At 47.7% G+C, this 22,041-nt stretch overlaps 1 protein-coding gene across 1 annotated transcript in view; it reads left to right on the top strand.

Moving 5' to 3' along the window:
* ARHGAP32 (Rho GTPase activating protein 32) overlaps positions 1–22,041 on the top strand; it is a 229,760-nt gene that overhangs the window by 163,954 nt on the left and 43,765 nt on the right. The window contains exon 11 of the mRNA XM_041414024.1: positions 5,074–5,155. Coding sequence (XP_041269958.1) covers positions 5,074–5,155 — 82 coding nt within the window. The remainder of the gene's footprint in view (positions 1–5,073; positions 5,156–22,041) is intronic.

The following is a 22,041-nucleotide window of genomic DNA, read 5'->3' as shown; positions in this document are numbered from 1 at the left end:
GTAAGAATTCACAGAATTTATCCCTGTTGCTACATCAGACCTAGAGATGAGTTACAGGCAAAAGTGTCCTTGATGGATGCTCAAAAAGAGTGTGTAGGTGAAGAATGTTGTTACAGCAATAGTGTAGGCACAGATGAAGCTGTGCAGCCTCTAAAGCATTTGTTAGAGGCAAATAGTTCTGTTCCTGTTTAGGAACTTTGCAATGATAGCAATCTGTTGATCCAGTCATTTGAATTAATAAAATAAATAAACAGAGCCAGATAGTTGTGATTTCTGAGAGCAGATAAAAGGAGGAGGTCCTGCCACCAAATGTTTGGGCAGCTTGTCCTGTTATTTCTTGGGTTTTTGCTTCATGTTAAGGGGGAGCAGGGTTTTATCAACCAAGCACAGCTTCCATTAGAAACCATGTCTTGATAGGAGGAAAGCAAGAAGAGGGAAAAAACCTTCTTGTTTTGCTGAAAGGGGAAAAAATTACTTCTTGACTTAAAGGAACTCCCCTTTCTTTGTGCATTTGAAGCAGTTGTGAGTTGTGTGTGCCCAGGCAGAAGTGCCTTCCTTGCTGCCTGTCCTGCATCCCTTGGGATAGTGGGAGGGCTGTGGTGAGGAACTGGAGGCAGCTCTGCAGATGTGAGCCAAAAACTGGCTCTGACAGGCTGCAAGCACCTGCACTTGGATTCAGCGTGGAAGTCAGAGTGTTCCTGGCAGCCAGAGCTGCCCTCCAGGGATGACTCACTGGTTGTGGATCCATCACACTTCCCTGGCACAGTGCCTGTGCTCTCTGCATACCTGAGCTCACGACTGCATTGCAACACACCTAATCCTGTGTGAACAAAACAGCCCACGAGGCTTCTGAGCATTTGCTCTGCTTGAAGTAAAATGATTTTTTCTCTTCCAATGCCCTCAGTGTGAGTCAGTGCTTTCTCTGTAAGATTGTTACCTAAATTACAGCCACCTCCACATTAACAGCCTTCAGCTCTCTTTGTCTTTTCAATCAGCTCTGTGTCAGGGAGCTGAGTCATTGGGGACAGGCCCTTGTTTGATGCATGACTGCCTTTGGTTGTCCTGAATTATTCTGGTTTTTGGGAATAGTTTCCCGAGGTGCAGAGCTGCCCTACCACCTGCACTGCTGGAGAGGTGACAAAACCAGGGTGTGCAGCCAGGGGGGACAGGGCTGATTTTAATCACACTGTGATTGCAGCAGCTTCAGCTGATTGTGAGACTGCAGGTCCCAGTTCCACAGAAGGCCAGGAGGGTTTGGATTGGGAGGGAACCTTAGGGATCATCCAGTCCCACCCCTCCCATGGGCAGGGACACCTTCCGCTGTCCAAGCCCCATCCAGCCTGGCCTTGGACATTCCCAGGGATCCAGGGGGAGCCACAGCTTCTCTGGGCACCCTGTGCCAGGGCCTGCCCACCCTCTCAGGGAAGAAGTTATTCCCAGTATCCAATCTAAATCCCATCCATCCCTGCCCTCTGGCAGTGGGAAACCATTCCCTGTGTCCTGTCACTCCGTCCCTTGTCCAAAGTCCCTCTCCAGCTCTCTGGTTTCCTAAAGTGCTGCTCCACACCAGTCAGGAATGGATAATCAACAAGTGTCATCCCATACAGACATTTTTTTGTGAAAAAAAGAAGTCACAATATTTTTATGGCCCAGGTGTTCAACTCCCTTTAACAGGAGCTCAGGATAAGAGGAGTAATAATCCTGTTCCTCCTGTTAGTAGTGCCCTAAAGTGAAAGGGCATCTCAGCAGGGGCTCCTTTGGGAACGAGGTGAGGGTGTCCTGCACTCTGTGTAGGCACTTGGCAAAGACTCAGTGAAAATTCTCCTCAGGAAGGCCAAATAGGCCATTAAAAGTTGCAGTTTCCCTGTCAGGTTTTGCTAGACTGTCATCAGATTTAAAAGGAAAAGAGAAAACTTTTTGGCTAAAATTGAATCCACACTGTAGATTATGTCAAACCCAAAAAAAGCAATCCAAATGTCTCAATGTTTCATTTGCCATTTAAGTTGCATGTACTTCCTCATTTGTTTGAATTTGCTCCCCATACTGAAAATTACCATTGTTACTCTGACTTTTCCCTTTAAAGCCTCTTGTATCCTCCAGTTCCAGCAGCCCCTGTCACAGAAGTGAAAAGATAAAGCTGTAGTAGGTGTTGCAGAACAGTTCTCAGGCACCAGCATGTACCTTCCTCCTCTGCTGAAGGTCTGTAGTGATATATTTAACCTTTAGATGACCTTGCATTTATCTAAATATATACTACCCTGGCTATTAATTTTCCTACGTTGCCAAATCCTTTAATCCTGGCTCAAGCTCTAATAGTGCCTTGCTACATCTGTTGAGATTAACTCTTGGACTAAACTCATTTATTTATACAAAATCATGGAAAACTTCCCATAGGAGGAGAAGTAGCATCTTTTAAGTGGGTGGGAATGAGGCACAAGTTGTGGATTATAACCCTGACGAGGATCTCTTGGGGATCGTGCAAGAAGTTAGAATAAGTAAGTCTGAAAATGTAAATAAATTCTAGCAGTGAGTTAACATGACAGAGCCAGCACAGTTCTTTGCCCCTTAAAAATCCATTGTAATTATTGGTGTGAACATGGCAAAAGTGATACATGGAGAGCAGGTAGAATGTTTGATTTGGGAAGGTTCTGGGATATCTGGAAGTAGTGACATCACCATCCAGGGTCTTTAATTTCTGAATTCCTGGTTTGTGTTGTACAGTGCATCCGCAAACGGGAGGAATACTGTGTTAACAGTCAAAGGCAAATGAGTTTTGATTTCATGTCCAGCATTTGATTAAATGTTCAACAGTGTGGGGTCTGGGCTTGGGTTTAGATCCAGATTTAGAGGAACAATAGAAGGTTGGGGTCCCAGGACTTCCTTTTTTTTTTTACACAGACAATGTGGGCAGTTACTGAAAGTGGAAGAAACTTCATCACTCCAGCTGTGGAGTTTCCCAGATGATATCTGTGTGGTGGGCTGAGACTTTCCCTGGATCTGTGCATTTTTCCTAAATTTAAAATTGCCTCCTGTATCTGTCACATGGGAAATGTCCAGCAGAGACTGTCAGACATAGTGAAGTGTTAAAGTTCAGCCTGGGGAAGAGAAGAGAAGGTTGTATGGAGACCTCAGAGCACCTTCCAGTGTCTGGACCTGGACAGGCCACAAGGAAGGTGGAGAGGGACTTTGCATCAGGAACTGATGTGACTGGACATGGGGGAATGGTTCAAAATGAAAAAAGGGAATTTTAGGTTGGATATAAGGAGGAAATTCCTCCCTGTGAGAGTGGCAAGGTCCTGGCACAGACTGCCCAGAGAAGCTGTGGCTGCCTCTGGATCCCTGGAACATTGGGTGGGACATTGGGGCTTGGAGTAACCTGGGAGAGTGGAAGGTGTCCCTGCCCTTGGCAAGGGACTGGATGATCCCTAAGGTCCCTTCCAAGCCAGCCCATCCTGGTAGTTCATGGTGTAAAACCATGAAGTGTATTTTGTTTAAACACCAGCACTTCAGTGTCCATGCCACTCAGCCTGTTCCTTGGCATCTCCCAGCAGAGCAGGTCCCTGAGCCATGAGCTGCCAGAGGAGGGGCCTCTCTATGTGATGCTGCTGTTCATGCTCATTTTCTTGTTTTAATGGGCACATTTCTGTCTATAAACTGCACAAAAATCTCCACTGTTTTCCATAACTCCAGGATACCATGTCCTTGCAGACCTGAGGCCGTGGCAGGTGCAGCCATGCCTGGTGTTGGATTTTGGGTGGGTTCTGTGAGTCTCCTGCGATGCCCAGGCCAGTCCCAGTTACAGGGAAGCCCAGCTCAGAGCCTGAGTGCTGCTGGCCCAGAGTGCTGCTCCAGCAGGCTCTGTCCTGAGCTCAGAGTCCTGACAACAATCCTATTTTCCTGTGGCATTGTGTGATGGGTGACAGCTTGTCCTTGTGCTTGGGCAGAGCATTGCCCTGTTGGATGTTGGGATGTGGGAAGAGGAAGGTGTGGGCTCTGTTAACTGTTGCTTCCTTTGGGGAATTTGGAATAACTTAAGTCTGGACACCCCACGTGTGACACTGCCACCAAAATGGTGGGAAGCTGGTGGGTGAAAATTAACTTGGAGTAGGAAGGAGATCAATCTTTCTCCATGGAGACAAAAGGGAATTGTGTAAGATGAATGAATAGAGGAGGGAGTGTCTGCCAGGCTTGGTGCTGACTGCCCCTCTGCCTCCAGAGGATTTCATGGATGTGCCAACATGACTGGCACAGTTCTGGCTCAGTTCTGCTCAGATGAGCTTGGGGCCATCCTCTGGCCCTTTCCCTCGTGTTCCTGTGGGTTTGAGCAGACTTGGTGCTTCCAGCTGTCCAGTCACAGGCAATGGGACAGGAAATCTGCCCTGCCTCAGGTGAGAGTCTGGGAGGTGCTGGTGCCTGAGCTCCATCTCACAATACAGGAGCTGTGCTGGGTGAGCAACACAGAGAAAAGGTGGGCAGAGATGCACCATGGATTAAAGTTACCAAAGGTCTGCTCTGGTCTGATTTTCACCTGGGATGAGAGTAAGAAGAAAGATGCTGGGAAATAAGAGAGAAGGTGGGGATGCAGGGAAGTGCCAAATTCCTCTCTGCTCACAGCTTAGCCTGAATCTTCAAACAGGGAAAGGGAAATAATTTCACTTCTCCACAGATACAGCAGCTCCTCTTTGAGTGGCATGGGAATGCCTGCAGGCACATCCTACTCCAAGAACACATTAGGATCCTTCCCACAGCCTTTAACCCTTAGGCTGGTTTAGAGGGGCTCTCCAGCCTTTCTGCCTTTGAGGGGCTGCAGGGAGAAATGCTGAGTTGAAGGTCAGTGCAGGGACACTGCAAATTAGCATTCAAAGTTGATCACTTCAGGACCTTGCAGTGCCTGGGGCTCTCAGATTGTTCTCTCTCAGGGTGCTGGCAGCAGAGCAGAACCTGCAGTTGTCAATGACTGCTGGTCATTTGATGGGTAATGTCAGGGAGCATCATGCAGGGGGAGTTGAGGGGAGATCTTGGTTGAACACTTCAGATCATAACACTCCATTTCCTCTTTCTGTTTTACTCCAGGTTGGATTCTTTCCCAGTGAATGTGTAGAACTCATCAACGACAAAGTCCCTCAGTCCGTGACCAATTCGGTACCAAAACCAGGTGTGTAAATCAGCTTTTCTTGATGCAGTGAACTGGACTGGAGTTCTCTTTGTGTGTTCTGTGTTTAATACCTCCTTCACACGTGTCATGAGTGTTGATCATCCCCTGCACATCCTCATGCCCCTCTGTGTGTCGATCACCCACACGTTGCCCCTCTCTGGGGAGCTCCCACTGTTGAATGTCTTTCACCTGCTCTACAGACTTGTGTCAGTGTCACCTTCTGCCTGACTTGAAGGATTTAAACCTGTCCGAATTTCAAGATACTTTGAGCAGTCTGTAGTGAGAGATTCCATGAAACATCCCAGTTCTGGATGGTCAAGGGAGTGTTGCATGTCAGGATGTTTTCTACAGAACATAGATGAGCAGCAGTGTTTGTGCTGATCAGATGGAATAGATCACTTTGGTACTGGAAGGTTCTTTCTGCTTGAGGATAAATGGAGGAAGTTAGATATAACAGAATTTGAGTGCTGGTTGCTTGTGCTCTGGGTACGTGTCTCCATCTGCTTCCTCCTGCCTTCTGGACAGTTCTGTATTGTAGGAAAAACAGGCAAATTAATCCAAAGTTCTGCTGAAAGAAGGAATAATATATAGAGAATGGGATTTTGAATCTGACTCTGCTGTCAACCTTCCCATCCTTTCAGTGTGTTCTGGAAGTGATTGGCATTAGATGTGCTGGCATAACTGAGAGCTCTGTAAAATTTACTGGTGGGGAAGCTGATTTTTTTAAAAAATATCTCTATATTCATATAGGTAAAGATATTTCTGTATATCTTTAGTATCGAGAAGTTTCAATGTGCTGTCTTTTCTTAAAATGTTAAGCAGCTGGGAAGTGGAGTTGGTGTTGAACTGGTGTTCTCATTCCTCTTCTCTATTTTAATGATGTTCCTTATCTTGGCAGATTGCTCACTTGATACTTCTAAACAAATAGATGCAATTCAAAAGCTTGACATTTGCCAAGGAAAATAACAGCATTTTATCAGCTCAGAGCTCTGGGGTTTGGTGGAACGTCATGGATACCCAAGCTGTGAGTGTCTGCACAGTGATCTGTGTCCTTTGGAGAGCTGGGTCTCAGTTCAGGTCCAGCTGGAGCAGGGGTGTCCTCAGCCATTGGCACTGCCAGCCTCTGGCATTCCTGGCGATGTGCATCTGGAATCAGAGCACAGAGATGGGCATTCCCTGGATCCAGGGCCTGCCTGTGCCCAGGCACTGCTCCATCAGCTAAAACAGGAAAGGCAACTTGCAGCCTAAACACAGGCAAATGTTTATTGTTAAACGTGACTCAGGCAATTCAGTGTGCTGAGCTGCTGGGGAGCAGGGTCTGCTTTAGGGGGAGATAATGGAGCAGAATGGATGAAGAGATTCTGTTTGGCTTTAACAACACCATGGGGGTGGATTTCCCCCTTCGGCCCTGGGAAATGCTTGGTACAAAGCTGGCACCACAAGTCCATGTATCATGAAAAGTCATAAGTTGGAAGATATTGCCAAGTCACAGAGGTGTCCCCTGACCTTCCCTGATGGTTGTTCCATGGGTCCATTAAAAGGCTCCTCTAGGAGAGATCTAACGAGCTTTGAGGTGGAGGGAATGGTGCTGCTGATTCTGTCATCCTGCCCCTCCTCTGCACACAGAATTCCTGGTGCCGTTCCTTGGGTGCATTCTCTGTGCACCTTGGGAAGTGACAGCACTTGAGTGAGGTTGGCAGGAATTCCTGAGGTTGGTTGGAATTCTTTCCTTGCAAAAGCTGCTGGGAGAGGAGACAGGGAGGAGGTTGCTGTAGTTTGGGAATGGTGCTGGAGGACTCCAGGAACTCCTTGGCTGGATGAAAAGTGCTCTGTGAGGTGGGTGAGAGGAGGAAGGCAGGAAGGAGTTCCAGTTCCAGATATGCCAGCACAGCCCAGGGAGTGGCATGGGGCAGGACTGAGGTGCTGCCAGAGGGGAAGCTGGATCTTGCCAAGGGCACCCTGCAGAGCTGGCTGGGAATGGCATTGCTGGGATAATGCAGCAATGCCATTCCCATATTCCTGCATTTTGTGTTTTTCAGTCCACACCTTATGCACTTAAATACTCACATTAATTACTTTTCTCTCTGTTCCTGTATTTAAAACATCAGTTTGGCTGTCCCCAAGGACCAGAGACTTTCCTAAAAGTCTCACTTGGAGCTGTTGTCCTCGCTTGACATTAGCAGGGTATTTCATCTTGAATTAATGTGAAGTTTTAGATTTGGCCTTGACGAGCTGCACTTATCAACAGGCCAACTTTGATTTCTTTAATCAAAATAGGATGTGTGGAGCATCCAGGACATTGTGGATGTGCAGAGTAAAGCTCTTTGCCACGAAGGAATTTCCAAACACAGAACTCCTCGTGCTGCTTAATTGTCCCTGGATCTGGCTGGGCTGAGGAACCTAATGAAAAGCAGATGGAAAGCAGGGAACTTCCTACCCTGGGTTTCTATTATTATTTATAATTAGAGGATTTGATGTGCACAAGGGATGGGGACAGCATTTTAATGGAGCCATAAAATATTGCAGTGGTCTCTAATGCAGGGCAGTGACTGCAGTTCCATGGAGATGAAACACAGGGAAGGGCAGAGGAGGGTTGGGTTTGAGGGCAAACTCTGCTTTTGGAAACAACATTTTCATGGACTGTGGCAGGACGTGCTTTGTAGCAGCAGTGATGGAGCCAGGGCCTGGGATAAGTGATGGAAAACGGGAAAATACAGAAAAACAGAAAAACCATACAGAGAACTGGCCTTTTTATTCCATTCTGAACAGTCAGAGTCATATGACAGAATATCAGTTTTGCCCCAAGTCACCACTCAAATATATTTGACAATAAAGTTTGGAGTCAGGAGAGGAAAGGTACCTGTTGAGAGGTATTTTCCCTCCAGTGTTGGACTAAACCTGTGCCCTCTTTTTTTCATCTTCAGTCCTGTAAGAAAATGCTTTTTTTTCCCCAGCTGGGATGCAAATGCTTTCCTGACTGTTTCTATTTATGTAAGAAAACTTGTGAAGATCTAGGAAGGTTCTGTGGGCTCATTAAATCCCACATTTCTTGAGCACTTTCCTTTTCTCTAAATTCTCCTAGTATTCTTAGTGGGATACAATACACTAATGGTAATTTTTTAGCCTAAAATATTATATTGGATTTATATCTACTATTTCATAGTTAATATTATCAATTTAGCTGAATTTTAGTGCCAGAATAAATGGAATCAGCTCATATTCATGAGCATTTTTAGAGATCCAGCATAGAGGCTGCATTTGAATTTCAGATATTCAGAGAGAAGTGAATCGTTTAAATATTCAGTGCTGCTCAGAAGGAAAAGTGTGAATAGCCGCTCTGGATTTTCCTTCTAAGTGAACATTTGTGAGCCTCCTGAACTTAGTGCTGTGTTGACTCTCCTCGTCCCCCTCTGTCCATCTCTTTTTTTGGGAACGTTTATGTCCACGTGTGCTCATGTTGTCCCCACTCCTCAGTCACAGTCAGTGTCTCAGCTCACTCTTTTAGTCCCTTTCTTCCTCAGAATTCTGGATATTCGTAGTTTGGCAGTATTTTAACCCATATCTCACACCTTACCTCATACCTGCAGTTTGTTTTTGTCTTTTCCTAACAAGCAGCATCTTCCTGTGGCCCAGCCTCACTGCAGTGGCCTTGGCATGGTCATTTTGGGGAAGGTTTTACACTTGGTCTTTGCTAGGGAGCAGCTGCTTTCAGTGGGGAAACACAGAATGAAGCTGCACTTTGCAGGGGGACAGTTAGAGCTGAAGAGAAGTGGGGGATGAGAAGGTGATGTTTCACTTTTTTTTCCTCCCCCCCCAAATAAGCATTTTTAAAGCCTCAGGGGTCATTCTCACAAAGAATGTATAATGCAGCAGCTCTTCCCAACTTTATGGAGGAGTTTTCAACTTCCTGTCTCATCCATTTAATTTATGTTTGAGAGGTGAAGGTGCTCTTCTTGTGTCTTAATGGGACACAACATTAAAAGGTTCCCTGTCAGTATTACAGGCTGTTGTGAATGGCTAATTTTCTTTTTGAAACATCAGTTGATCTGGGTCAGCACACCCAATACAAATAATCCACTGAATTTTAGGAGGATTGAAATTTAGCTCTGGATCAGGCAACAGGCTCTGTCCTGACCTCCTGCAGGCTCTGGTCAGTGCTGGAGAAATTAATTTTAACAGCAGAAATGCAAATTGAGACACATTCACTGAGCTGTTGCAGTCATAACAAGGCCATGCCTTGTTCGAAACAGGCTCATTTCTAATACCTGGATAAAAAGATTGTGGTCAATATTTATTTTAATAAAAATCAGAAAGAAGTAAGTGCAAATGGAGCTTAAATTCTGCAGATGTCCAGGCTGAGCAGCCATTTGTCGCTGATAAGAGCATCATGTCTTAATTAGTGCTTTTATAAAGAAAACAGAGGAAGTGAAAGTGTACATAATTAGTACCAGTCTTGTTAATCTGAAGGAAACAAAGCACTTGTTTGGTGTTCATGCCACTGTCTCATTAAAGCTGAATTAAATGGAACAGTGCTGAGCCAAGGCAGGTCTCCATTTGCAGGGGGAAGCAGAGAGGGATGAGCACCCAAAGCTGCATAGAGGGGATGAGCACCCAAAGCTGCAGAGAGGGATGAGCACCCAAAGCTGCATAGAGGGGATGAGCACCCAAAGCTGCACAGAGGGGATGAGCACCCAAAACTGCACAGAGGGGATGAGCACCCAAAACTGCACAGAGGGGATGAGCACCCAAAGCTGCACAGAGGGATGAGCACCCAAAGCTGCCCAGCTGGAGCTGCTGATGGGACAGGAACTGCTTCCAGCCCTGCCAGGCCTCAGAACCAAACTCCTGCAGGGAATCCTGCTCCCTGGGACACGGGGATCCAGGAGCAAAGGGCAGCAGTGGGAGCGTGCAGACTCACTCCAGGAGAGCCCACGTCCATGTCTGTGGGAGCTGCTGCAGGAATTTCCCCAGCTGAGAGCCCAGCCAGCAGGCTCCAGCAGTCTGAGCCTGCTCGTGGGGTCCTTAGGCTGGAGAAGTGCCAGCACTGCCCAGCACTGCCACGTTCACCTCCATGTCCCCAGGTGCCTCATCCCACACTTCTCCCTCCCCGACACAAGCGTGGGGCTGGGGCACAGCTGGGCCTGTCTCCTCTGCAGTGCATGATTTTCAGGAGGAGCACAGCAGCAAGACACAGCTCTGAGACAATTACTCTGCTTTTTGCACAGGGTGAAGAGTAAGAACAGCCTCTGCTTGGTACCAGGAAAATACAGTATACAACAAAATTCAGTATATAACAAACCCTGTGCTGTTTGGTAGGACTGGGATGAGCCTTGTGCTGAAAGGTCAAACATGCAAAATGGTGGGGTGTTTTTTGAGCTGGGACACAGGGTGGGAATTCTGGATCCTCTGAATTTCCCAGGTGTTTATTATCAAACAACTTGAAGGATTGGATGTGTTGTATTGTGCTATTCATAACCCAGCTGAGCTTTGTGTGAAATGAGCCCATTTTCAGTGGAAGCATATTTTAACCAGCTGCTTTTTGTTTCTGTTTTGCTTTTTTCCTTTTTTTTTATTTCTCCCTTCCCAGTCTCCCCTGCCCACGGAGCCCGTCCAGCGTCCTGGAGCTACTTCCCCCCTTGTATGTCTTCATTTATTCCTTTGTCCTTCTTTCATTCTTGCCTTGTTTCTCTGTCTCCTTTTTCTTTCCTTCTCCTTTGTACATGCAGGTCAGTAGCACTGATGGCCTGAAGGATATTTAGGGGAAACCAAAACAAACCTTTTTTTCTAAGGTGCTTTTTTAAAAGATATTTGGACATAAAATAATACAGCAGGGAAAGAACAGAGCTGGTTATAGCTCTTTTCTGGGGGTGATAGAATCATTTTGAATCCATAAAAAGATTGAAAAGATTAAAAAGAAATTAAGTGTCAGATAACCAAGTATGAATGTCAGTGTGAAAGAAACAGAAGATAAAAATGGGTGATGGGGAGGAATTAAACACAGTTATTGAAGTTTGTCAGAACATGACAACCTGCAGAAGCCAATTTTTTTATGAGGGAATGGTGTTTTGCCTAACATCTGACAATGCCCAAAGTGAACTAATATGTGGCTTGTTTATTCAGAGTCCTGCTCCACGTTGCCATGGTCCTTTTAGATCCTGCTAGTGCTGGTCTAAACCTCACAGCAATAATCTGGTGTCAGTAAAACCTGGGATTGGTCATGTAGATTTATCATTTTTACAGCAAATTCCTCACTTGTACAAATCAGCTCCCCCAGGGATGTTGTTTGGATTCCCTAAGTCAGTCTGAAAACTGGATATGCAAATAGTGTTAAGAGATAATTATAAAATACATAATATTCATGTAAATGTACACAGATACATCCTTTGCCCACACGCCCACTGCCAGCCTGCTGTCTCAGACTGCTGCTGTCCCTGGAGAGTGGGGAGCAGGCAGTGCTCCCTTCCCAGGCTCCCTCCAGCACAGGAAAACCTGGTCCTGGTGGCAACATTTGGCTTCCTGAGAACCCTCCTGGGCACGTGCCAACACCTCCAGACCCACCAGGCAGAAGAAATGTCCAGAGAGGGAGCGCAGGGTTTGTATTTGGGACATGTCATTGAGAGTGAGGTGAGGCTTCTTCCACTGCCCATGTCCAACTCCATAGGAGCCAGGGAATAACTGAAACTGGGATGGAGGTTTTAAGAATGAAGACAGAATTTATTGCTGTGACTGGCCATGTCCACTGGTAAATAATCTGACAGAAAATTTGGGAGGAATCAGAATAGTGAATCTTGTAAGATGCAGGGAGTTCCCTTTGGGCACACAAATTTGGAGAAAAGATTTTTCTTAATATTTTTCCATTTGTACAGTCAAGTTCCTTGGATCCCTGAGCCCTTCAGAGATGCAATTCCTGCCAAGGATCAGCAGCAGTTAATTTCAGATAACACAGAGAGGCTTTAGCCTGTCTGTTTTTTTCAGGCAGACTTTTTTATTAGGTTTTTAACACAAAAACAAGGAATGGCCACATTTTTGGTTATTTAATGCCAGTGGTCAGTGTTGAGTCCCCCTCCTCTCTCAGCTGTGAGAAGGAAGGTTCTGACAGCAGAGCAGCTCTAATATTTCTGCTCAAAGCTATGAGGCTTATTTGTGGTTCTGCTTGTTTTTCCTGTGAAATTAATTCCTTGTGACAGCCCTGTCCCTCTGTGAGTCACAGAATTGCCACAGAGATGACAAACTTGGCTGTGGCTGCTCTGAGAGCACTGGAGCTGGGGAACCGCATCCTCCCCTGGCTGAGCACTCCTGGGCTCTGGGGCTGTTTTATATTATTCCTGTGTCCCACAGATCATGGCTTCCACTACCAGGAATTTAGAAATATTTGTGTTTTTTAAGTATGGGGGATTTGAGGTCCTGTTCACATTTTGTGGGTGCAAGGGGGAAGTTCCTTTCTGGGCTCATTTAGGCACTGAAGTTCTTTTTTGGGCTCAGATAAACGAGATGAGCTCTGGACAGGGAGGCTGGGGCTGGAAGGGGGTTTTGTAACTGGGACAAAGTGCCCCTGACCACAAGCCCAAAATCTTTGGTCTCCCAGCCACAGCAAAGGCTGTTCCTGCACAAGCTGTGCTGTGTTAAAAATCACTGATTTCTCCTCCAGCATTTGCCAACACAAATTGACATCTATTTTATATCATTTTTAATACTCTTTTTACAGTGAAAATTCTGCTTAGGGTGGTCTGTGCACAACATCCCAGAATCCCTGAGTGGTGGGGATTGGAAGGGAGCCTAAAGATCATCTGGTTCCACCTGCTGCCATGGGCAGGGACTGGAGTTGGAGTTGGCCTGCACACACTGTGCTCACTCCTGAGCCAGCTCCAAGCCCCGTTGTTCAGGCCCCAGCACCACCCACTTCATCCCCAGCTCAGTTTTCCAGGGATTTGGGTGTTCACTCAGCTTAGTTCAGCTCAGCCCATGGTTTTTGCTGTTCACACTGAGCTCAGTGGATCAGCTCCCTCACAATGTCTGCTCCTGCTTGCACACAGGTTTTGATGGGCAGGAACAATTCAGGCCTAGAACAGCCCAGAGAAGCTCAGCTCTGCACGCCCAGCACTGAACTCTGGATTTCTCCGGCTCTGTCTCTCTAATTGCTGTCTCCCCACACTGAATTGTTGGTCTCCTGCAGTCCTGCTGGGAGATTTTTAACCTTGTCCTCTTTCTTGCCTTCTGTCTGTCCCTGTGCCCCCTCCCCTGATTATCAGATTTGGAGATGGATAGTGTAAAACCAGGCTCTGCATTTGTTACCGAGGCTCTGAACCAGTCCCACCTGAGCTCAGGTAGAGCCTGTTCTGTGCCATCACTCTCTGTCCTAACCACGTCTAACCCTGTATGTGGTAGCAATAACCACTCACTAACCCCTAGGCTTGCTGGCAGAACCTAGCTGTAGTGTAATAAGTAGTGAAATAGAGAATTATTAATTTCTTTTTATAAGAATTTTTTCTTTTTAAAACCTGTTGGGTAGAAAAGCCAGTGCCTGGTTCTGAGAACCCACCTTCTGAGGGGCAGATTTTCTGCAAGTGATTTCCAGATCCAGTGAATCCACATCTTAAGGTGCTGCTCAGCACACCTGGGCCTTGCCTTGTGCACACTCTGAAGTGTCAGCAGCCATGTGGGTGTATCACAGAAATCAGCTTCTTTTCTCCCCCAGCTGCTGCACTTCTAAATATAAAGCGTTCTTCTTTTCCCAGGCTTTCAATTGTGCCTCACTATCCAAGGAGTTTGCCAAACCCTCTGTGACCATGCTCTGGAGGGAAGAGCTTGCTTGAATAAGAGAGAGAAGAAATGTGGTTAAATATATAGTTTTATGGCAATGGATACAACCCTCCTGTGTGCCCAGTGCACTGCGAGAGCAGAAAACAACTGTGTTGTGTTGTCATTGCCATGACAACGTGGCTGTCGCTTGTCAGAACTGGCACTAGGTGAAATTAAAGTGTTCCAGTGGTGCCTGGTGCATTTTACGTAATTAAACATTTGATCCTCAGTTATTGCAAGGTATTTGACAACAGACATTCCCATTTATTCCCTTGTTATGTTAAGTCGTGCTGGACTTCTGTTTCCCTGGATCTCATAAGTGCTTGGAAATAGACTGTAGGTGGGATTTTAGAAGAGGCAGAGCAGCAATGTGTGGGAGCTTTATTTCTAGGCAGGGCTTGGCACCAAGGCAAATGGCAGAGTTCTTGCACAGGCTTCAGACACATTGTCCTGTGTCCCTTTGTTTCACCTAGTCCCTTGGGATTGGGGTTGAACTGTACCTTCCTGGAGGTCATCCCAAGGTGAAAGTTGGATATTTTATATCAAAGCAGTGCTGATAAATACAGCCAGTCAGAGCTCATTTGAGTCCTGCTATCCACAAAACCATGGAATCATGGAATCCCCTGAGCTGGACCCACAAGGATCATCCAGTTCCACTGGCCCTGCACAGACACCCCAGCATTCCCGTGTGCCTGAGAGCATTCTCCAAACACTCCTGGAGCTCTGGCAGCCTTGGGGCTGTGACCATTCCAGGCAGAGGAGGAACCTTTCCTGATACCCAGCAGCACTGGTAGAACATTGCAGTTTATGAAGGAGCCAGTGCTGGGGCAATTTGGTGACTGAAGTGCTTGGTAGGTGCCAGGCCTCTCTTCTAATTGTATTTGAGCTGATTGCACATCTTCTTGTGGTTTAGGTGTAAAGCTCTGCTTCTTCTGTAGTCCTTGTCTGGATGCCCATTGTTCCTTCTCCAGTCATCAGAGGAGGATTTATTTTTAAACTAGGCTTTAGGGCTTTATTTCACTCCCATCAGAAGTGCTGAAAGCTTGCTTTAGAAGAATATTTTGCTGGTAGTGTGGATCTTGGATACATTAGGAATGTCAACCTTCACCTTCAATAATTGTGCTGTTATGCTGGATTTCAGTGCAGTGAGCTCTGGAAAGTGCTTATTTACCCTGAATTGCTCCAGTAATTACCAGATTTCAGGAAAAGGAGATTTATTTCAGGGACTGCTCAGGACTGGAAGACTGTTTAGTCCTTTTAGGTCTTTAACTTTTAGGTCTGTACTGCAGATCAGAACTGCAGCAGCATTTTCCTGAGTTTTTAATTTCATTTCTCTTTCTCTTTGCTATCCCTCGCTTGTTTTAAGTGATTAGTCTTTTGTTCCTTCCCATTTTTTGGCAGAAAGGGATGAGAGCTGTAGGCTGATCTGTGGAAGTGCTGCTAAATACAGGATTCATCTGGTCCTCTATGAAATTTGCACCACAAAATCTGAGATTCTGCTGGAAAAGTAGGAGTTGGAGAGAAGAGCTTCCTGAGCCTGTGTGCTGGGAACAGACATGGCAAAAATTCAGTGTTCCCTGGGCAGGCAGGAGTTGGATGTAGGAGCATCCCAAAAGCAGCAGCAGCAGTTCTGTCCTGCCTGGGATGAGGAGCTGCTGGCAGCCCTCTCTGCAGGACTGGATTTGGAGAAAGTCCTGCTGTGCTTCAGCCAGCCAGGCAGCACCACCTGTGTTGTTCTGCTGTTCCAGTAGTTTGGGAGAAGGAACCAGCAGGGCTCTGCATCTGGGGCTGCTGCTGCACTCTCCCTTTCCCCACTGGGCACAGGATGCTCTTGGCATTCCATGGAAGTACAGCACTCCCAGTTGTGGGCTGAAGCTGTGAATGATCTTCTAAATGTCCCATTTCCCTTTTGCAAGGGGGCAGGGCTTGGGTGTTCCTCTAGACCTGCATGGAAATCCACCTGGGGGTTCTCCATAGAGTACCATGGTAAGACTTGCAGGCACACAGGATGGCAGCGAGTTGCAGTTCGGGGAGTTCTTCACCAAACTGGGACAAGTAGTGGAATTACAAGGTGCAGGTTTTAGAGTTAAAAAGTGTGAAATATTCTTTCTACACCCTCTGGCTATGGGGACATGTTTTTATTTGTAGCTTGCTTTTGTCTTTTGCCTTCTTTTCCTAATGAAAATCTCTATACCTTGACTAACTCCTAAGTGAGAGATGAGCAGGAATTGTATTGCACAAAGTTCCTAAGGATGCAGAGCATTCGGGAGTTAATGTATTTCTCCTTTTTCCGTAACCCTTTAATCCTTTAACGGTGCAGATGTTTCTGACAATGGCAGTGGGAGCCAGGAGTGCGCTTTGGCAGTGCTTTAGGAGCACCCCTGGCTGTTCCTTGTCCCCACAGTGCTGAGGAGTTTCAGGTGATGTTTATGCAGTATTTGCAGTGAGAACAAATCCGTGTTTCTGTGACATTTCCTGGGTGCTATGGAAACTGTCTGGGTGGTTCTCAGGAAGTTCTGAGTGAGTTGGTTGACATTTTCTTCATGAGGCTTGGATGTGAAAGCCTGGAGTGGAAGAGCGGGATTTGGGGATGAGTGCTGTGCCTGGAGGGCACAGGGGAAGCTGGGGCAGGGGCAGCTGGAGCAGGGCAGATCCATCCTTTGGAGAGAAGCTGAACTGAAACAAAAGGGACCCACAGGCTCAGGGGCCCAGGAGCGGGAGGAAGGTACCCTTTGGTCCTGCTGCTTCATTCATATCTTCTTACCATTTTTAGCTGAACTCAAAGAGAGTTTTCTAATCTATGAAAGCCCTTCTGCAGCCCCCCCAGCCCTGAGGGAGTGGATCCTGTGTCCCCTCAGAAAGTGCTATGAGTGCAAAGCCAGTGGTCCCAGGACAGTTGGTGGACACCAGTGTTGTCCTGTGGGATCACCAGGTGCAGGCTGAGCCTGGGGATGCTCCAGGGACCTTCTGCCTTCTCTGAACAATCCCAGTAAGGCACAGGTGAAGGTGTTAGTGAATGAGCCTCTGTGTCCAGCCCCCAGGTTTGCATTCAGGTTTTTTCCCTAGCATAGATGAGTCCCCTGGAAGTATGGAAAAGATCCCACACAGAGCTGGCACAAAAAACCCCTTCCCTGCCAGGGTCCAGCCTCCTGGCCTAGGAGCCCTTTAGCAGCTTCGAGGAGCAAGGGGAGCAGCAGAGCTCTGCCAGTTGAGGAGCATCCTCTGCTCCATGCCAGTATATCTGCATCCCCACTGGGAGGCACTACTGGTGTAATTACAGCGCTGGAAATCAGCCTCCAGGCACAGGGAAATGCCTGGAACACAGGTAGAGGGAAGAGCCAGATTCATTCCTGTATTCCCTATTGGGCAGTTTCTCCTTGAGTGTGGTCACTGAGGCTTTGGAAAGAAGCTAAGCCCATAAACAGCAGCTCCAGGCATCTCACACTTTGACAGATAATTTTGTGGTAAGCCTTGACCATGTTTCCTGGGGAATTTTAATTGGAAAAGGAAAGGAACAAGCATGGTATGTGGATCTGTGCACAGTCTGTATACATCAGTTCATGAATAATGACATTCATCTGTGTTCTGTGCAGGTAAGAAAGAGCTGTGTTGATGTTTGCAATGAAAACATTGCTGCTGTTTGAGAGGCTGGATCCCCCAGAACAGGCGGAGTGGTGCGAAGCAGAGCAGTGAAACTTGGCCGAGTGCAGGGTGTTGGAGGCACCAATGTGCTTTAATAAGGCCACTTTGCTTTTCACTTCTTCTGTGCTGCTTTCTCACTCTGCCTGCTCTCCACTTACTCAGGTTGGGGGGGCTGTTATTTTTAAATGAGTTGGTTTTTTCCTTTCTCACAAGCACTGTCAAAATGGGACTTAACTGTAGTCATAGTTGGCTTAGCAAAACTCTGCAGTTATGCTAAAACCTCTGAAATAATGGCAAGAGGGAGTTTGTTCTGCTCTGCTTTTCCTCTTCTTTTCTCCTGAATAATTCTGTAAATTAGTGTAGGAGCCAGACTGTGGCTCGAAATTACTTCAGGCACTTTTAACCATAAACGATGGCACAAAGCTCTGATCTCTTCCTGGTCTATGGATTTATCAAGGGTTGTGCCAGTGCATAGCCCAACTCTCCCGTTGAAACTGGTCCTGGGAAACTCACAAAGGTTGAGCAGCTGCACCACCACCCCTCTGTACACAAAGACTTCATAAATGGAATAGCTGGAATATTTTTCTTGCAAGCCATGGCAGACCATGGCTCCATCCACCAAAACCTTGAAAACCTCGGTCACCACATGGTACCGCTGTGCCCAGAGAAGCTGTGGCTGTCTGGCAGTGTCCAAGGCCAGGTTGGACAGGGCTTGGAGCACCCTGGGATAGCGGAAGGTGTCCCTGCCCATGGCAGGGGTGGGACTGAAACACCTTTAGGGTCCCTTCCAAGTCATTCTGGGATTTGGTGATTCCATACTCTGTGACATGAGATACCTGGATGCCAAACCTGGTTGCTGACAGCTCTGAATCAAATCCAATCATTTTAAGGCATTCCATGCCATTATGTGCTGCTCTGTTGGTTTTTTTTAAATGCCCCACTCTGCTTTCATCTATAATTTATCAGCAACACCCCTTATTTTTAAAGGGGTTTTTGTTTGTGGAGTGTGTGTCTGTGTGTTGGGAGCAGCTGACTGCAGGATAAATCCAGCAGAGGATGAAGCAGCATTGGAAAACCCTGACTGTCCCAACTCCTAATGATGGCTTGAACCTCCTAGGGTGGTTACATTTGCAAAACCAGAAAGCAGAAGAAGCTACAGGCTGCACTAATAACATTCTCTGGGTTGCTTTGCCTTCCCAGTTCTGTCTGAAATAACTTTTGGAGGATAGTGTGAATTTCAGGATTGAATTTGTGACAGGCACATGGATGGACCCTTTTTTCTGTGCTTTCAAGTGCTTGGGTTTCTTAGCTGGGTTTAAAAGATATTCATTATCTGCTTCCTCTGCTCCATGGCAAGCAGACAAACTCCTCAGGAGTGGGGAATGCATCTCACTTGCTTAATTAAAAAAAAAAAAAAAGCTTACAATTGTCTGGCAGAAGAAATTAGAACAGAAAATGAGGCTCATGTGATTATTTTATTATTTTCAATCAACTATTCAGAAGCAGCAAAAGGCATTGCAGTGCTGTTCAGTGCAGTGGAGAGCAGAGACCCCTGTGCAGGTGCAGAAGGTCCCAGGTGCAGAGGAGTTACATGTTGGTTGCTCAGGTTTCATTCCTAAAAGAAAGGCAGTTTCTAAGAAGGATTAAAGATTTTCCTTTACAGGAAACAAAGTGCAGATGAGGGAAAGGTGTGTCATTGTACACCAGGTAGTAAAATACCTCCTCAGAGTGGTAATTTGAAAGGTAAAACCCAAGGCTGCAGCTGAGGCAGCTCTCTGTTACTGAGGATGCAGCTGTTACATTCCTGCTCTGATTAGCAAAAATAGAATTGGGCAACTCCTGGCCTTAGTTTTGAAACGGCACCAGCAAAGTGCGTGAATGGGGGGTCACCAGCCCTGAAGAAGTCTTCCTAGCCAAGCCTGGCCTACAGTAAAAAGAAAAAAAATATATATAGGGAGCACACAGCACATCCTGGCAGCTTTGGGCAGCTCAGAGTTACTGCTCTGAAGCCCTGGACGCTGCTTGGAGTTCTATGTGCATTTTGCATGTTAATTTGGAATAGCATTGCTTCTGCTGTATTCATCTGTGTTGGGATTTTCCCAGCTTTGATCAGTGGGTTTGGTAGGAAGAACGTTCTGAGAATGGTGAGTTGGTACCAGGGAAAAGGGTTTGCACTTGGGATTATTCAGAGAGAAGTGGATTTAGAGGTTGTGCTTGGCTGCTGAGGTAAACCTGGTGAGATAGCGTGCTCACTGTCCAGGCCAAGCAAGTCCAGCAGTGAATACCAAGTGTACGGAGAAGCTGGAGAACAGGATCTTCGGGAGATGTGAGTCAGGAAACCATTTTGAAAACAGCACAGAGGAGAAACTGTGAGCACCCAAAGAAATGAGTTTTCCCCTCCTGCTCATCAAGATATCTGCAGATAGAGAGGCAAATTCCTCCTTAATCCTTCTGATCCTGAGGTTGCCCACCTTTAGCTGGCAAGCCCACATTTTAAAGTGGGTGACAGCAATTACTGAGATTGATGAACTGGTGTTAATGGGGGAGCTCAAGGTCGAACAGCACAACGGTAGAACTTAGCCCACAAACCTGCAGTAAATGCAGGTAAGGTCACAGCTTCACTGGCACTAGGAAAAGGCTGAGGCTTCCTGCCCTCCTGGCTCTTGTTCCTGCTTCAGGTGCTGCTGAGGCTGGGCACTGATGGCAGTGCTGGAGTCAGGTCATGTCTCAGGGTCTCTGTGCTCTGCCGTGGGCTGGAGTCTGGTTGCAGCTGGGTCACTGGGAAATGATCCTGTCATTAGGCTTTGCTTTCAAACAGCAGATCTCCTGGAGAGTTTTTAATTTGGTTTGTTTTCAGTGATCATTGATTCAGCTCAATGCCAACTAGCCCCTCGGACTGGGAGGGGACACTGTTCCTGTGATTACATTATCCGGGACATGGTGGGTGCAAGGTGCGGTTGTGGGGCCCAGACTGTGTCACATCTGCAAGCTGGGACATGCTTCCACCAGAGCACTCAGGCCTTCCTGGTGTGTTTCCCTTCCTTCTGGACATGCTGAGACAGATCTTCAGTGTGGCCTCAGGGATTTGCAGCAGGAGCAGTGACTGAGGGACAGGGATGGTGGCACCGATGTGCCCCTGAGCTCCACAGTCTTGGTGGGGTTGGGCTGTGGCCCTCACCACAGTGTCCTCTGTAGATTTTGTGGCATGAAGGAGCAAGGAAGGAGAAAGTGGATAAAGGTGAGTGCAGCTTTCCTGTCCCGCGTCTTTTCCTGAAGGTGCTCACAGGCTGAGGTGATGGCACCGGGCCCATCCCCATGGTGGCAGTTCCAGAGCAGCTGTGGGTTACAAGGGGCAAAGCCAGTGGTCAGACCTTCCCAAAATCCCAGGATGGCTCATGCTGGAAGGGACCTCAGAGGGTCACCAGGTCCCAGCTCCCTGCTCCAGCAGGGCACAGTTTTGTGTCCATGTTTCTGGAATGTCTCCAGTGAGGGACACTCCGCACCCTCTCTGGCCAGTCTGTTCAGTGCTTGATGACTGCACAGGGAAAGTTCCCCTCACGTTCAGCTGGAACTGCCCTGTTCCTCTTGTCCTATTGCTGGGCACCAACGAGCACAGCCTGATTCATCTTCTCAGCACCCCCTTCGAGATTTTTATACCTGGGACTCTTTTACATTTCTATTTTACACCTTCCACGGACGAGCAGCCGTGTGCTGCTCCCCATCCCTCCCTGCCCACCCTGCGCCCTTTGCCCGGCCCCGGGCGGGGCGGCAGGAGGGTCACGACGGTCCCGCGGCGGTGCCGGCCCGGGGGCAGCGCCGGAGCGGCTGCGAGAGCCAGGGCGGGAGGGAGGGAGGAGGGAAGGAAGGAAGGAAGGAGGCACCTGCGGAGGAGGAGCCGGGGAGGGGCTTGGCAGAGCCGCAGAGGCTGCGAGCGTCCGGCGCATCCCGCGGATCCCGGCGGAGCCGAGGCAGCCCGGCGCGGAGCGGGCGCGGGGACCCGGCCGGGACAGGGCCAGGTGAGGCAGCGATAGCCCGGGTTACCCCGCCGGGGCTCGGAGAGGGGGCCGAGGTGTCTGCGCCACTTGTTGCTTAGTAACTTGCCAGGTACTTAATGTGCGTGTGGGGAATGAGTGGCTTTGGATGAGGATTCTTCTTTCCCGGTGGTGGTGCGTCAGGAAAGAGGCTATTGGTACATACTTCACGTTGGATATTGGGAAGAAATTCCTTCCTGTGAGGATGGGCAGGCCCTGGCACAGGGTGCCCAGAGAAGCTGTGGCTGTCCCTGGATCCCTGGCAGTGCCCAAGACCAGGCGTTGGACGGGGCTTGGAGCAGCCTGGGACAGTGGAAGGTGTCCATGCCCATGGCAGGGGTGGCACTGGATGGGCTTTAAAGTTCCTTCCAAGCCAAACTCCATGATTTGATGGTACTTAACACCCCCTGGTTG

The sequence above is a fragment of the Onychostruthus taczanowskii genome, unplaced genomic scaffold (genome assembly GCF_017590055.1).
Source record: "Onychostruthus taczanowskii isolate IOZ18803 unplaced genomic scaffold, ASM1759005v1 scaffold43, whole genome shotgun sequence".
NCBI lineage: Eukaryota > Metazoa > Chordata > Aves > Passeriformes > Passeridae > Onychostruthus > Onychostruthus taczanowskii.
Note: the sequence above shows the minus strand (reverse complement) of the source record. Positions and strands in the feature narration are given on the sequence as shown.